The 13,567-nt window shown below is 38.9% G+C and overlaps 1 protein-coding gene across 1 annotated transcript in view; it reads right to left on the reverse strand.

Moving 5' to 3' along the window:
- Positions 1 to 257: 257 nt before the first annotated feature.
- LOC101856811 (sphingosine-1-phosphate lyase 1) overlaps positions 258 to 13,567 on the reverse strand; it is a 31,248-nt gene continuing 17,938 nt past the window's right edge. The window contains exons 9-15 of the mRNA XM_005100645.3: positions 13,267 to 13,329; positions 9,839 to 9,985; positions 8,277 to 8,397; positions 6,763 to 6,880; positions 5,071 to 5,217; positions 4,563 to 4,683; positions 258 to 2,960 (exon numbers count right to left, since the gene is read on the reverse strand). Coding sequence (XP_005100702.2) covers positions 2,799 to 2,960; positions 4,563 to 4,683; positions 5,071 to 5,217; positions 6,763 to 6,880; positions 8,277 to 8,397; positions 9,839 to 9,985; positions 13,267 to 13,329 — 879 coding nt within the window. The 3' untranslated portion in view covers positions 258 to 2,798. The remainder of the gene's footprint in view (positions 2,961 to 4,562; positions 4,684 to 5,070; positions 5,218 to 6,762; positions 6,881 to 8,276; positions 8,398 to 9,838; positions 9,986 to 13,266; positions 13,330 to 13,567) is intronic.

Here is a 13,567-nt window from a genome sequence, read left to right on the forward strand (position 1 = left end):
GCAATAACAAAAAATTTAATGGGTATGTCTGAATTATATCAATAAAATATATACGATTTATATACATACATATATATATATAATATATATATATATATATATATATATATATATATATATATATATCACATGTGCGTGTATGTGTGCTGTTTGTGTGTGTGTCAACAGTCGAACTTGCTCTAACGACTAGTTGTCAAAGACAATCTTCTGTACAAAAGACAACTTCCCACTTGCCCTCCACTTCCTTCATATTTTTCTTCGTTATAGTGACATTGTCCAAGAGGACCACTTGTCTAAGAGGACCACTTTTCTTCTCCTTGACAATAGGTCATCAACTTGATCAAGTTCGACTGTATATCCAATACATATAGGGTCATTCTGAAAGATTTAATATATGTAAAAACATATATATATGCATACATGGAATTGGGTTGAAAGGTTCCTCCTGGTGATATCAAATCTGCCCACTAAACAGGCACAGAGCATGATCAGATAAACTTATGAGTATTGCATGTACCTAAATCAGTGTCTGTTAAATCAACACCCATCTGACCTGTGGGGCACGTCTCTTCAAGGATTACAACAATGAATAGATAACAGTAGAGACATTCAACTAAAAAAATAATAATAATAATAAGTAAATAAAAACCGTGTCAATTTTAGTTGCAATAGTTACATCCTTATCATTTATTTAACTGTAACAGGACAGCTTAATTCAAATCCACAGCTGAGTATTATCATGTCACTTAGAGCGTGATATGTCAAATATGAGCATTGCAGCGGTTCCACTACATTTGCCGCACACTTCCAAAGAAAGCCACCTGAGTAAGAAGTCCTTGTCTGTTCTTCCTGAACTGTTCTTCTCCAGCCCCAACCATGATGCTACCTCTACAAACATTTACATCTTTGCTGTACATAACACAGATTACAAACCTTTCCCACCTCAGCCTTACTTCACTACTTCCACAATCACATCTGCATGTAAAAATGACTTAGATTCACTTCCAAAAATGAAATTTTTCTTTTTTTTTAAACCAAAAAAACATGTGCGACATACATCTCATCTGAACATCTCATACAGGAATAATGGATACAGTATCAGTCAACAAGGCTGAAAATACATGTCACCACATGAGCTCTTTTCTTACCATTTTTCACCTTGTCAAAACCGGCACTTGCATTCACGTAGGCCTACTTGTTTATTTCAAAGTTCTCATCAACTTTTTTGTGACGTTAATCCGTTCCTAATAGGAGAGATATATCTTGCTGTTTTAGTTAAATTCCAAAACCAAGAATAAAGAGTTTAAATGTGTTAGCACTCTGATATAGAACAGAGTTGAGTGAGTTTAAAGTTACAAAAGAACAAGAGATTAGATAGGTGATTTACACTTCTGATGTTATGGATCTCACAATATCCTTAACACGTTGTGTAAGAATATATTGCCCAAACAAGCTTGTCACATACACAGGAGGCAAGACAGCATTGTCTGTGCTTGTTGATGGGAGTGGTAATTCTTGCCCTGAGTACTGACAAACAAGATCGACATTTTCAGGTGACACTCTTGATTTTAAAAAAAAGAAAAGACAATTGGTACGTTTAACCCCAAGTTATTATAAAGCCAGAGTTTGTAAAAAGCCATAAATTGTTTAAGTTGTCATAAAGCATGGTGATAGAAAAGACAACAGGAAAAACAAAATCTCAAGAACAATAGAAGAGGTGAAAAATGGAACTCCATGTATGTTCTAACACCTTGTTCAGTCCTTTGTCAACAACAAGTAGCAATCTCTTATCTCCACTAAATAAACAACTGACATTTTGACAAATGTCTCTGTCCCCAAAAGAATTCAATGACAATATTAGTATGTTCGTGAAATCAACAGGATTTTAAAAAACATAAGCACCTCTATACCCAAAACTACATTATCGAAAACATTTTTTTCTCCCCAAACACTTGTGCAAAAACAAGTATTTTGATTTTCTAATGAATGATGAATGGTAAGTTGGTCTCTTATTTCAGAAGCTTTGTCTGGGGGGGGGGGGGGGGGGGTCGCTCCAAAAATTGAAGATAAATAGGGCTATCATTGAAATATGAAATCACAGGCAAACATTTTATGCAATAAAAAGGAAAAGTGCTTGCAACATCAAAATTACAGTATAGCTTTTGAAAATAAAGAGGTTTAAAAATGAATTGTTCAAGTGTAGAAATAGTTTTTCTAGTACTGATAGAATAAAATCTGATAAAAACTTTGTCCCTTTTAAGTAAACATTCTTGATATCCAAATATTGAGTAAAGCAAGATTGTCAATCAAAAATCAGAACCAGCAACATAGACACACTCGACCACAAGTCAACCAGACTCAGATATAGCAACCTGCCTTATTGACTTACCATGACAATGACTTAATAAATATGCAGAACTCTAAAAATAGAAATGTACATTACATAATACAAACAAACAAAATGTTACCTGAGACGAAATGCTTTTTGGCCATGACAATATACATCCACCCTCCAAGACACTGAGCATCACTTCACTCGAGGTTTCCCCAAGAGAGAATCTCACATGCCAGCACGGGCATTGCATTGATCAAAATGATGAAGAAACAAAAACAAACAAAAACCCAAGTTCAAGGACAGAAATGGCATTAATTTCCCACCCCATATCAACCGACCAACAAAAAGGCAACTCTGGCAATACTAGTGTGGTCCCAGAAGTGACACAGAGTTCTCTCCTCTCGTATCCTATGTCATGGAAAAATTATGCGACGCCAGTTTAACTTCTTCCCCAGCCACTCCTTCAAGCTTTTGCAACATCACCGTTGCCCACAGTCCCATTGGTAGCTGCGCCATTAGCAACGGATGGATTTTCAGTGATGTAGCAGGCATCCAGGAATGCTCTTGCAATCTCATTGACCAAGCTGCGATCAGGAATACTTTGAGCCATGCCATAAATAGCGCCCTGTGAAAAGAAAGGCATAACTTATAAGAGTCATCATCATCACTGCCTTTCTCACCCTGTACCCCCCTAAAAACAAACTTTCACCTTCCCCTATTGCGGACAAGCCTCTTGATATTATTCCATGTCTTCCCACTTTATGAGTGGACCTTATTGAAAATCTGGAACTTCTGGATGTGCAGTGCTTCCAACCAACAAAGCAGAAAAGTACGGAAAAATTCTACGCATGGGGTCTGGGGGCCACTGAGGCCGCCCACAGGGTCTGGGGACAGCTCCCAGTCCGGGTTCAGGCAGCAAAGGCCCCAGAAGAAATTGAAAGTTAGTGCTCTTAGAGAGTTGAAAATGGCCTTTGAAAGCCTGTTTCAAGAGACTGTCAACATCCCATGATACTTGTATTTATTTTCTCACCATGATTTTCTCTTGGTTTACACAGTGGCCAACTTTTAAAACAAACTCTACAGATACGGTGGGTCAAGATGAGAAGCACTCGTCAAGCATCCTTCCTCCAAACCCTCCACACACACGTTTTTACATTTAAAAAATTCAAGCAGTTCAAGTGGACCTGCAGAAAAAGATCTCTTCAGTTGGCCTGTGGGCTTCATTCTCATTATTATTCGCATATAGATATAAACTATGAAAAAGAGATTTTTATATATACAGTCGAACCTGTGTAAGACGGAATCACAAGGGAGCTTGAAAAAAATTCCGTCTTAGACATATTGCGTCTTAGACAGGGGAATTTAGGGGGGAGGTGGAGGTTGGGGAAGGGGGGGTTCAAAGGCCCAGCCGTGGGATCAAGGATCGCTTGTCCGATCGGCAAGCAGAGGTCAAAACTTCACACCTCTCAGCTGCTATCCTGTCTGATAGTGACATGTGTCAGTCTTACTTATCCAATTACCACCAGTGCTTGCCTTTCATAGGACCACTGTTTGACCTATTACAAACAGAAACGTTTGAACATCTTCTTGGCTTCCACCCTCAGTCCCACCCACCATTGCCACCCGTCACTGCCATCATGTAACAACGGTTCGAGGAACTCTTTTCTCTGCTGGCCATACGATCAGGGCGGCAGGCATTGGTCAATCTAATTTCACACCTCTGGCTTCTGGTTACCCAGGAGTTTCCGTAGTGGCTCGCTACTCGAGCGCTCTCACAGGCAGTCGTGAGATATCACACCCACACTACACTGACCATCTGCATCACTCAGGGCTCACATGATGGGGTAACTTCTACCCCCATTTCACCCCTACTCCCCTTCCTTGCCCAGCGGCATGGCCATGGCGTTAAGTTTAGAGCCGGCGGAACCAAACTTGCGAGTTTTGTTTCAAATCAGGGCGGAGCGGGCAAAGCATTTTCCGTCTTAGACAGGTGAAACCATCGGAAGGGAGCGGATTTTTCTTTCCGTTTCCACGTTGGACAGGTTTCCGTTTTATAAAGGTAATTAAAGAGGAATATATCAAGGGGGGAGCGAGGAGATTCCGATTAGACAGGTTTCCGTTTTACACAGGTTTCCGTTAAGGCAGGTTCGACTGTATTATATTTTCTATCAGCACAAACATCATTGTCATGGCTACCATGACGGATACAAACAAATCTATTCCTTACAGCTCCTCCACATTCTGCCTTGGGGTCCTTCATGATCACTGCCACACTCTCCACCACATCCTTCACAAAGGAGTCAGCAACTCCCGGCTGAGTGACAGGCAGCGTCACACACAAATGCAGACTGAAATGGAATGGAATGGTAAGTCGTCATTCAGAGGGAATGAAAAGACAAGCATAGAAAATGCACAAATCATAGACAATCAAAAGACAGGCATTGAGAATGTGAATATCTGGAATTATCCAACATCTTCATCATCTTCAAATGTCCTAGCATAAGACAATCACTATGAAAAATCTTTTATTTAAATTTTATCAGCAGTCCAAGCAACCTAAACAAAAAAAGCAATAGTTTAAAATTCAAACACTTTTAAACCAAATCATGGTAATCCAGCTCTTTGTAACAAAAGAAGCAGCGGATTATATTCATTCTATGTTTATGCAAGTTTCCACATAGCTCATGCAAAGAAAATTTGCTTCTGCAAAAAGATAAAAAACAAAACATACAAACCTAGAGGGAAACTGCAAGGAGTTCAGGTTCCAGCCCTTTTCTACCAAAGCATCAAAGAGTCGGAATACATTGAAATCGTCTGAGCCAATACCAACCACAGAGACCTCCGGTTCTCCAAAGACAAAGATTCCTTCAACAGCTTTCAACCTAAAGGAAAAGCCATTAGATAAATTAAAAATGTACACTCCATAGTACACAGCCTCTGAAACCAAGTTTAGTATATATAGAGTAAAATAATTGTTAACTGATGTGTCCAATTTTTAAAATCTTCTGTTACATTTCAAAATAAAAGCGGTAACAAGAAGGATCTTTTTGTATACATGGGGAGAACTACAAATGTAATTTCTTCAATACTTTCTTACGCTTTCTTACTCCATTGATGACATGTAGACATGAATATAAAAAGCACTACAGTGATGTCTACTTATAATGAGTCCTGAAATAACGAGAAGTCTGTTATAAAGACACTATTTTAAAACCCTGTTTTTTTCCCTTCTTTATCTTTGTAAATAAAATACTGCTATAGCACAATCAGATAAACGTGAGAGTCAGTTATAGCGGAATATTGCTGCTGCTGTGCACAGCACATAGGCCATTTATACATGTAAAACCTCGCCAGTTGAGAAACTTGTTGGTGATAAAGCGAAACAAAGAATGGGAGAGCCCATGTGTGCCAACAATGAAGGCCAGAGCGAATCAGTGGGGAGGGTGTGACAAGCCGTTGTGAAGCAGAACTCATTGCGTGATATGCCAGCCTAGTCTAGATTATCTAGGTCTACCATGCCTCTCACTTCTCCGATGCAGGGATGGAGAGGTTACAGTGATTTGGTGCGACGAGCCAAAGCTGACACGGAAACACACCACAGGGTGTGGTGGGGTGGGGGGAAAACACAGCGGACGAGTTAGCCTTGAGAACTTTCTTTCTGATCGCCAACGCCGAGCTATCAACATCGTTAACGCTAGAGAAAGAAACCTGATTCGATTTTTGATCAAATAAGACCAAGAGGTCATGCTGGGCAAAATCATCATCAGGGGAGATAACAAAAACAAAATAAACAGAACACCAAATTCATAGATTAGGCCTACTTTATCACTTCCTTTGAATTTATTGCTGGATCCCTTATAACGAGAATCTTGCTATTACGGACATTTCGTACCAGTTCCCCCCCCCCCCCCCCCTCGTTATAAAAGGATTCCACTGTAGTTTTTTTTTTTTTTTTTTTAAAGGAAAGTTTTAACATTTACATCCATCTGACTTGGACTGACATACTTACATGCTGTGACACTAACTTGAAACATGTAGGTCTAAAACAGGTTCAGTACATATGATACAAAGCAAGCCATACTTACTCACACACAGAAAGAGGTAAGACTTAGACAAAACTTGATATAATAATAGACTGCATTTATATAGCGCTCTATTCCATACACGTATAAGCTCTCAGCGCTTTAAATCGATGACATTCTTACTAAGAGTAATACATCATTCACACAGAAAAAAAAATTTCACATGAGTAAATCAATTCAACCACATAAGAAAAACTTTCTCAGCTGAGGATTGAACTCCAGACCTCTGGGTTGACGAGTGAACATCATACAAGTTGAGCTACTGAGCCCCCATATGACACAACATGCACTCCGCTATTAAAAAAACAAATAAGTTTTAAAAAACCACAATAACCAAGTACACACTTGCTGGAAATGTAGCGTGCTGTCGACACAATTCTGCGCGTGGAGTCCACGTAGCCCTCTTCTCCAAAGTGCATCATTGTGGCCCAACAAGCAGCGATGATGGCTCCTGCTCTGCTGCCTGGCAAAATCAAAAACATGTAAACAACACTGAATATATGTACAAAATCAAGGTGCAAAGAGTTCATTTTAACTCATTCGCTATGTATTATTTTCGGCTTGTGGACGGATTTTTTTCGGGGGGGCGAAATGAGATGATGACTAGTGGGCAGTTAAAAGGTCTTTGGGGCCACAAATTCAAATAAATACCAACGTATTATATACCAATATTTTCAGTATGGTTTGTAGAATACATCTGTAATGTTTATTTATGTATTTTTTAACTTTGGTTCCTGTAAGAGGCGATTATGCAACGCAATTTTGAATGGATGCGGATAAAATTTGAAAATAAAATATTACTAATCTTTGGTGAAACATGTTTGCACCTAGTCAAATGATACATCAAAATAACCATAAATAAATATAGAACTGGAAAATATTGAAAAGTTTGCTGTTATTTACATACAATCCATAATATTTGTACATTTGGATCATAACATCCGATATTGAAAAAAAAAAGTAAAATTTTATAATCTTGAAAAACGATCACAAACAGAAAAAAACCCACTCGTATGTTATGTGGAATTATTCAGAATTGCATTTGGAATAAACTAATACATGTCTTGAGTGGCACTTTTTGTGTAATTTCATCAAAAAGTAGTGATTTTGGTGAGAAAAAAATATTTTGACAATTTAGATCTAGACCTAGATCTATATCTAGATCTAGCACTCAAAAATATTGATTTCTCAATAACAGTGCAATGGCAATATGAGTCCAATTGTATCAATATTATAAAAAAGTCAAACATTTCTTTAGTGGGCAAAATAATTATAGATTTTGTAGTGTAAAATTACTAAGACTGGTGTCGGGGCTATAATTTTGGCATCGCGATAAAACAAAGTCGAATAAACTACGAAATCGCGTTTCAAAACTGAATCTAAATTTCCGATGTTCAGTGGAAATGCTTGACCCAGAAGTCAACATTATATTATGACCTTTATTTTAACATGGATATGTGGATTGGAAGAGAATCTGAGCTAAAATTGAAGATTGGTTCTCGAGCCGCCGAGGGCAGCTTAGCGTACTGACGGCACTTTAGCCGTGCCGCCCCCCCACGGCTCGGCGTAGCGAATGAGTTAAAAAAGCTAAAAAACACTGAACATTTAAACAAAATCAAGACACAGCGGACATGTAAAATTGGAAAAAAATTAACAAAATTTAAGAAATAATGCTATGCCATAATTAAGTTACATACAACAACTATTTTAAACTACAAAAAGCCAAAATTTTAAATCCTGATTAATTCAAAACAATGGTCATGGCACTTCAAACAATTTTGTTTTCATAAGTCAATATATTCAATCTAAATATTCCACTACCCTAACAAAAGAAGAAAAAAAATTGATAATTTAACAACCTGCAAAAGTGGGTGAGGCGTAGATGCCACCTGTCCAGTCAGGCTGCACAAAGAACTGGCGAGATCTCAACTCTTTGTTGCGATACATTATCACAGAAGAACCCTTGGGAGCAAAGCCGTACTGTGGACAAGAACATAAACATCCCAGTCAACAAGGAACAAGAACAAAAGGATTGGGGTTTCTTTGGAGTCTTTTGTGTAAGCATCTACCACCTTGCTCTGTGTGTGTGTGTGTGTGTGTGTGTGAGAGAGAGAGAGAGAGAGAGAGAGAGAGAGAGAGAGAGAGAGAGAGAGAGAGAGAGAGAGAGAGAGAGAGAGAGAGAGACAGAGAGAGACAGAGACAGAGATAGAGGGAGAGAGATAGAGGGAGAGAGAGAGAGGGAGGGAGGGAGAGAGAGAGAGGGAGGGAGGGAGAGAGAGAGAGGGAGGGAGGGAGAGAGAGAGAGAAAGAGAGATAGTATAGTATAGGGTTTTACGGCGCTCGCAAAGAGAAAGAGAGAGAGTGGGAACGAAGGAAGAAGAGATGTAGAGAGGGGGAAACTTTGTCGATGGGGGCATAAAAATACTTGCATTAAAAAAAACAGAAAAAGGGAGAGCGTTTAGTTTTAGTAGAGGTTTTACGGCGCTCGCAACTGCATAAGGTCATATGAGCGCCAAAAGATTAGAGGTGTTACAAGAGAGTAACAAACATAATAAAGAAGAAGGGGAGATAAGGATGATAGATGTTTGATAGGAAAGAAGAAGCAAACCACACCAGAGCACCCGCAAACCACCCACAAAGAGAGAGAGAGAAAGACAGACAGACAGATAGAGAAAGAGAAAGAAAAACAGACAGACAGACAGACTAGTCTGTAGTAAGCAGCAAGGTAATAATAATTTTTGCCTAGCCTCTCTACATCAAGATTTTTAAAGGATTTTCACACGAACAAAAGGAGGAATAACAAGAAATGAAGAAGCAGATCCCACAGTAAAGCCCAAAAGACTAACAACCCATCTATCTTAATGGAGCCATATTACCTAAGGTATGTCATCCTCCTTCCCCCCACCCTCAACAATATCCACATACGATCTGGAAGTTAGAGCCATTTTGACCTAAACTTCACCAGCATCCCCCCCCCCCCCCCCCACACACACACACACTCCCCAAATAAAGTCCTAACCTTGAGAGCATAAGTTGATATACTGGTCACAGCACTAACACCTCCCCCCCCAAAAAAAAACACACACGCACACTCTGACACTGTTTCAGAAAGAGTTTTATGGCACTTACAACCAACTTGGGTCCAATAAGTGCAGAAGATTAGATGTGTTAAAAGAGTAACAAAAACAAAAAACAGAAAAAGAAAGAGGAAAGACAAGGACGACAGATGTTTGATATCAAAGGAGAGAACCACCACACCAGTGCACCCGCCAACCACCCACATTCAGACACACGAACCAAGGTCTTAACTTGTGAGTATCAAGTGATACACTGGTCACACATACACACACACACACACACACACACACCCCCCCACACACACACACACACTCATACACAGCAACCAAGGTCCTGTCCTAACCTTGTGAGTATCGGCTGATATACTGGTCACACCAGGCACACGGAAGTCAAATGGCTTCAATGGAAAGCCAGCTTTATCCATGAATGGCAAGAGGAAGCCTCCAAGACAACAGTCCACATGCACAGGGATGCCATATTTCTCTCCAAGCTGTGGACACAAACCACAACCAAATAAAAACTACTATAGTTCACACAAAAAAGGAAAAGAAAAAAAAAAGAAAGAAAGGGAGGATGGATGGATTGGGGGGGGGGGGTGCGGCTAAACATTGTGTAGACCACATCATGCATGGTAGCATATTGACGCTTCACAGTTAACAACGTAATCTCAGCCAAAAAAATTAGTAATTATATGAGCACTGTGCCCCCTTTCCATATTGTTAGGTTATATAAAAGGCACAACCTTCGAATACAACATTCACCTCTAACAGGAGTGAGCCAAGTCACAAGTCAGCGGAGTGACTCGAAAACTCTCTAAAAGCTCAGAGGTGACAATAGGCTACAGAAAAAAAAACCTGAACTGTTCAGAAGCTTTAGAAACGCACGCACAAAGGCAAAAAATTCATAAATCATATTTGTTTAATATATCTTGAATTTAAAAGTCCAGCAAAATGAGGATAGTTTCAGAAATCTGCATTTCCGGATTTATCTGGAAACTTGACACCTCTGTAATTAGCCCAGGTTCAAGAAAGTCCCAATGGGAATTCACAGTAGGGTCATCCCCACAATAACCCAGCATGATACCAACTGAGTTAACGGCATATCTTCAGCCAATGTGAGAGCTAAAAGTCTAGAAATCATTGGACAGAAAAGAAATATGATCTACTTGTCATCCATTGACCTTCTACTATAGCACACAAATTACTGCAATCAATGCTTTGTAGCACACAAGAAACAAAACAAATTTGTATTGCTACTGTCACTACAACAGTACAAAGAAAACTGTTCTTACCCCAGCAAACTCAAACAGATGATACAAAACTGACAAATTAATTAGTTACCCATGCTCATTTCCAATAATTAGACCTGCATGTGAGCCTCAACCAGATTGTCTGAAAATTTGGCGCCCTCCCTCTGAGCTTTTGTGGGTGTCACAATAGGACTTCCGAATAACGAGCGACCATCCCAACAAACACAATGAAGAAGAGACCTAGATCTAACCCTAACCCTACTCCAAAATAGAACCTGCAACAGCCCTCATGTAAAACGTCCAGCACAAGTCCAAAACGAAAAAAACAACCCCCCTCCCCCCCCAAAAAAAAAAACCCCACACTCCAAAACAAACAAAGAGCATAAATAATATGGCCTACATTGCTACATAATTGGGTTTGATACAATAACGCAATAGAAATGGAATCCTCCATATAGATCTAGATCTAATCTAGATCTATAGATCTAGAATCTAGTAATCTAAATAAATCTAGATCAAGGGGTGAATAGGAATAGATCTAGACCTTAAACAAGAAATCCGTATCCGAATCCAAACAGAGGGACTCAGCTGAGTCTAGAGATTTAGATATTCTAGATAGATTCTAAATAAAAATTCGCATTAATAATAATAATAAATAATGGATTGCATTTATATAGCGCATATCCACTTATGCAATGCTCTATGCGCTTAACATGATACATATTATGGATTTACAAATCAATTTTAAAGGTACATAGTGTTACATACTCATGCAAACACATATTCACTCACACACGCACCACACACACATACGTACATATGCACATACGCACATACAAACTCACAACGATCTACAGCTCGGATGCCTTCTGTCTAATCGAAATATGATGAAAATAGAAATGATTTTAGTTTCTTCTTAAAAATTTCTAGATTTTCTGCTTCTCTGATAGTTTTTGGAAGCCTATTCCAAACAAGTGGAGCAAAATATGAAAAAGAGCGTTGGCCATATGATTTGTAATTTATTTTAGGCACAACAAGGGTTGTTTTGTAACTTGATGATCTGAGCGTTCTAGGAGGCACATAGGGTGTTAAAAGCTGTTCACGCACTTGATGAAATGAATGCTTTTTACCAACATTCATTAATATTACAGCACAACCTATGATAGGGTTTGACACAATAGAATTGGAATATGAATCCTCCATTGAGGCCAATAATGATCTATAAATCTAGATCTAGATCTAGTAGAACAAGTGAGTCGGACTTGAATGAATCCACTGTTCACATGATCTGAACAATCAGTCAACAGACGAAATTCAAAATAGCCGCTCAAGCACGAAACTGAAATTAGATAATTTAAGTTGTCGTCCATTTTCGTATTCGTATTTGTACTCAGGTTTATGTCGGAAACGCTGGAAGAAAAAGGGGGCGCTGGCAGTCGGCAAGGCCTCGCACTTCGCACATTGACTAATACAGGTGGGCGTAGCGATAGCATCTGCCGGCTCGCAGGTCGGGTTGCAACTGTCGGATTTCAGACAATTGTTGGCAAACATGCAGGTCTAAATAATCTTAGACACACAGCCACAATACATACTACTCCTTCTTAAAACTTCAAAAAATCTTTTTAACGATGATAGATAACACAAGTTATACATTGTGTCCTCACCTATTACTTATATGATAAAGAGCTCTGCTCTCAAAGCATGTGTCAATCATTCAAGCTTACAATGTCACAGCAAAGGTCATTCGCACTTGTCTTATCACATCTTGCCCATCCAGAGATAAAGAAAGTTCTTGTTTTATTATGTGCGATGGTATGCAGCCACCATAATCATTTCTACCTCTACTATAACATGTTATCAATACAAAAAATGTAATCTTACTTTTAAAAATGGAGATGAAAATATAAAACTTAATAGATTTGTGAACTCTCTTTTAGCAATATCTATTTATCGAAATCTCTTTGATAACATCCTCCCAATCTGCAATCACCAATAATGAGATTATTCTCACAAGAACAAAAAATTAATATATCTATTTGCATCTCATTTACTGATAAACATTACAATTCATACGTTAGATACCCCAAATGACCATCATCAGACTGTCTCTGAAGTAAAAGAGTAACCAACTGGGCCGTATATTTTCAGACGCGCTGCTAAATAGAGAAATAGAAGAAAAAGTGAAAAGGCTTCTGCACCAAGTCACAAACTGATCCCTTTACTAGGAAAGCTGAGCCGATGTATACAGTCTAACACGCACACACACATCAAAATCAGTGAAACACTCATCTTTTCTTTATGGTCGAATTTTGTGATGAACGTGTTTTAAATACAAAGAATATACATGTAATAGAAAAAATTTGGGACCCGAAAATCGGTTCGATACGTGCGTGTTTTGTTATGTGTGGCTAGACTGTAGTTTAGTCTGAACCAAAAAAGAAACACCCGAGACCAGGTAAATTTGTTTCAATCAGTTTAACAAAAGCACATGACATTCAAATAACTCCAAACGCCTTCCTTACCTTTGCCACTTCTTGAACTGGGTCAATGATGCCATGAGGGAACTGTGGAGCTGATGCCACCAGCTGGTAGGTACATGAGTGGAGGGAAAGTACATACATTATGTCAAGACATGAATACCACATCCTTTTCAGTTTTAGTAAGAGTCAAAATCAGTTCATATAAGTGCTGAAGATTAGAATTGTTACTAGAGTGTAACATACAAATAAAAGAGGGAGGAAAAAGGCAAGGACGATAGACGTCCTTTAGGAAAGAAGGAGCAAACCACATCAAAGCACCCGTCAACCACCCACACACCACAAC

Source organism: Aplysia californica, unplaced genomic scaffold (assembly GCF_000002075.1).
Source record: "Aplysia californica isolate F4 #8 unplaced genomic scaffold, AplCal3.0 scaffold00254, whole genome shotgun sequence".
NCBI lineage: Eukaryota > Metazoa > Mollusca > Gastropoda > Aplysiida > Aplysiidae > Aplysia > Aplysia californica.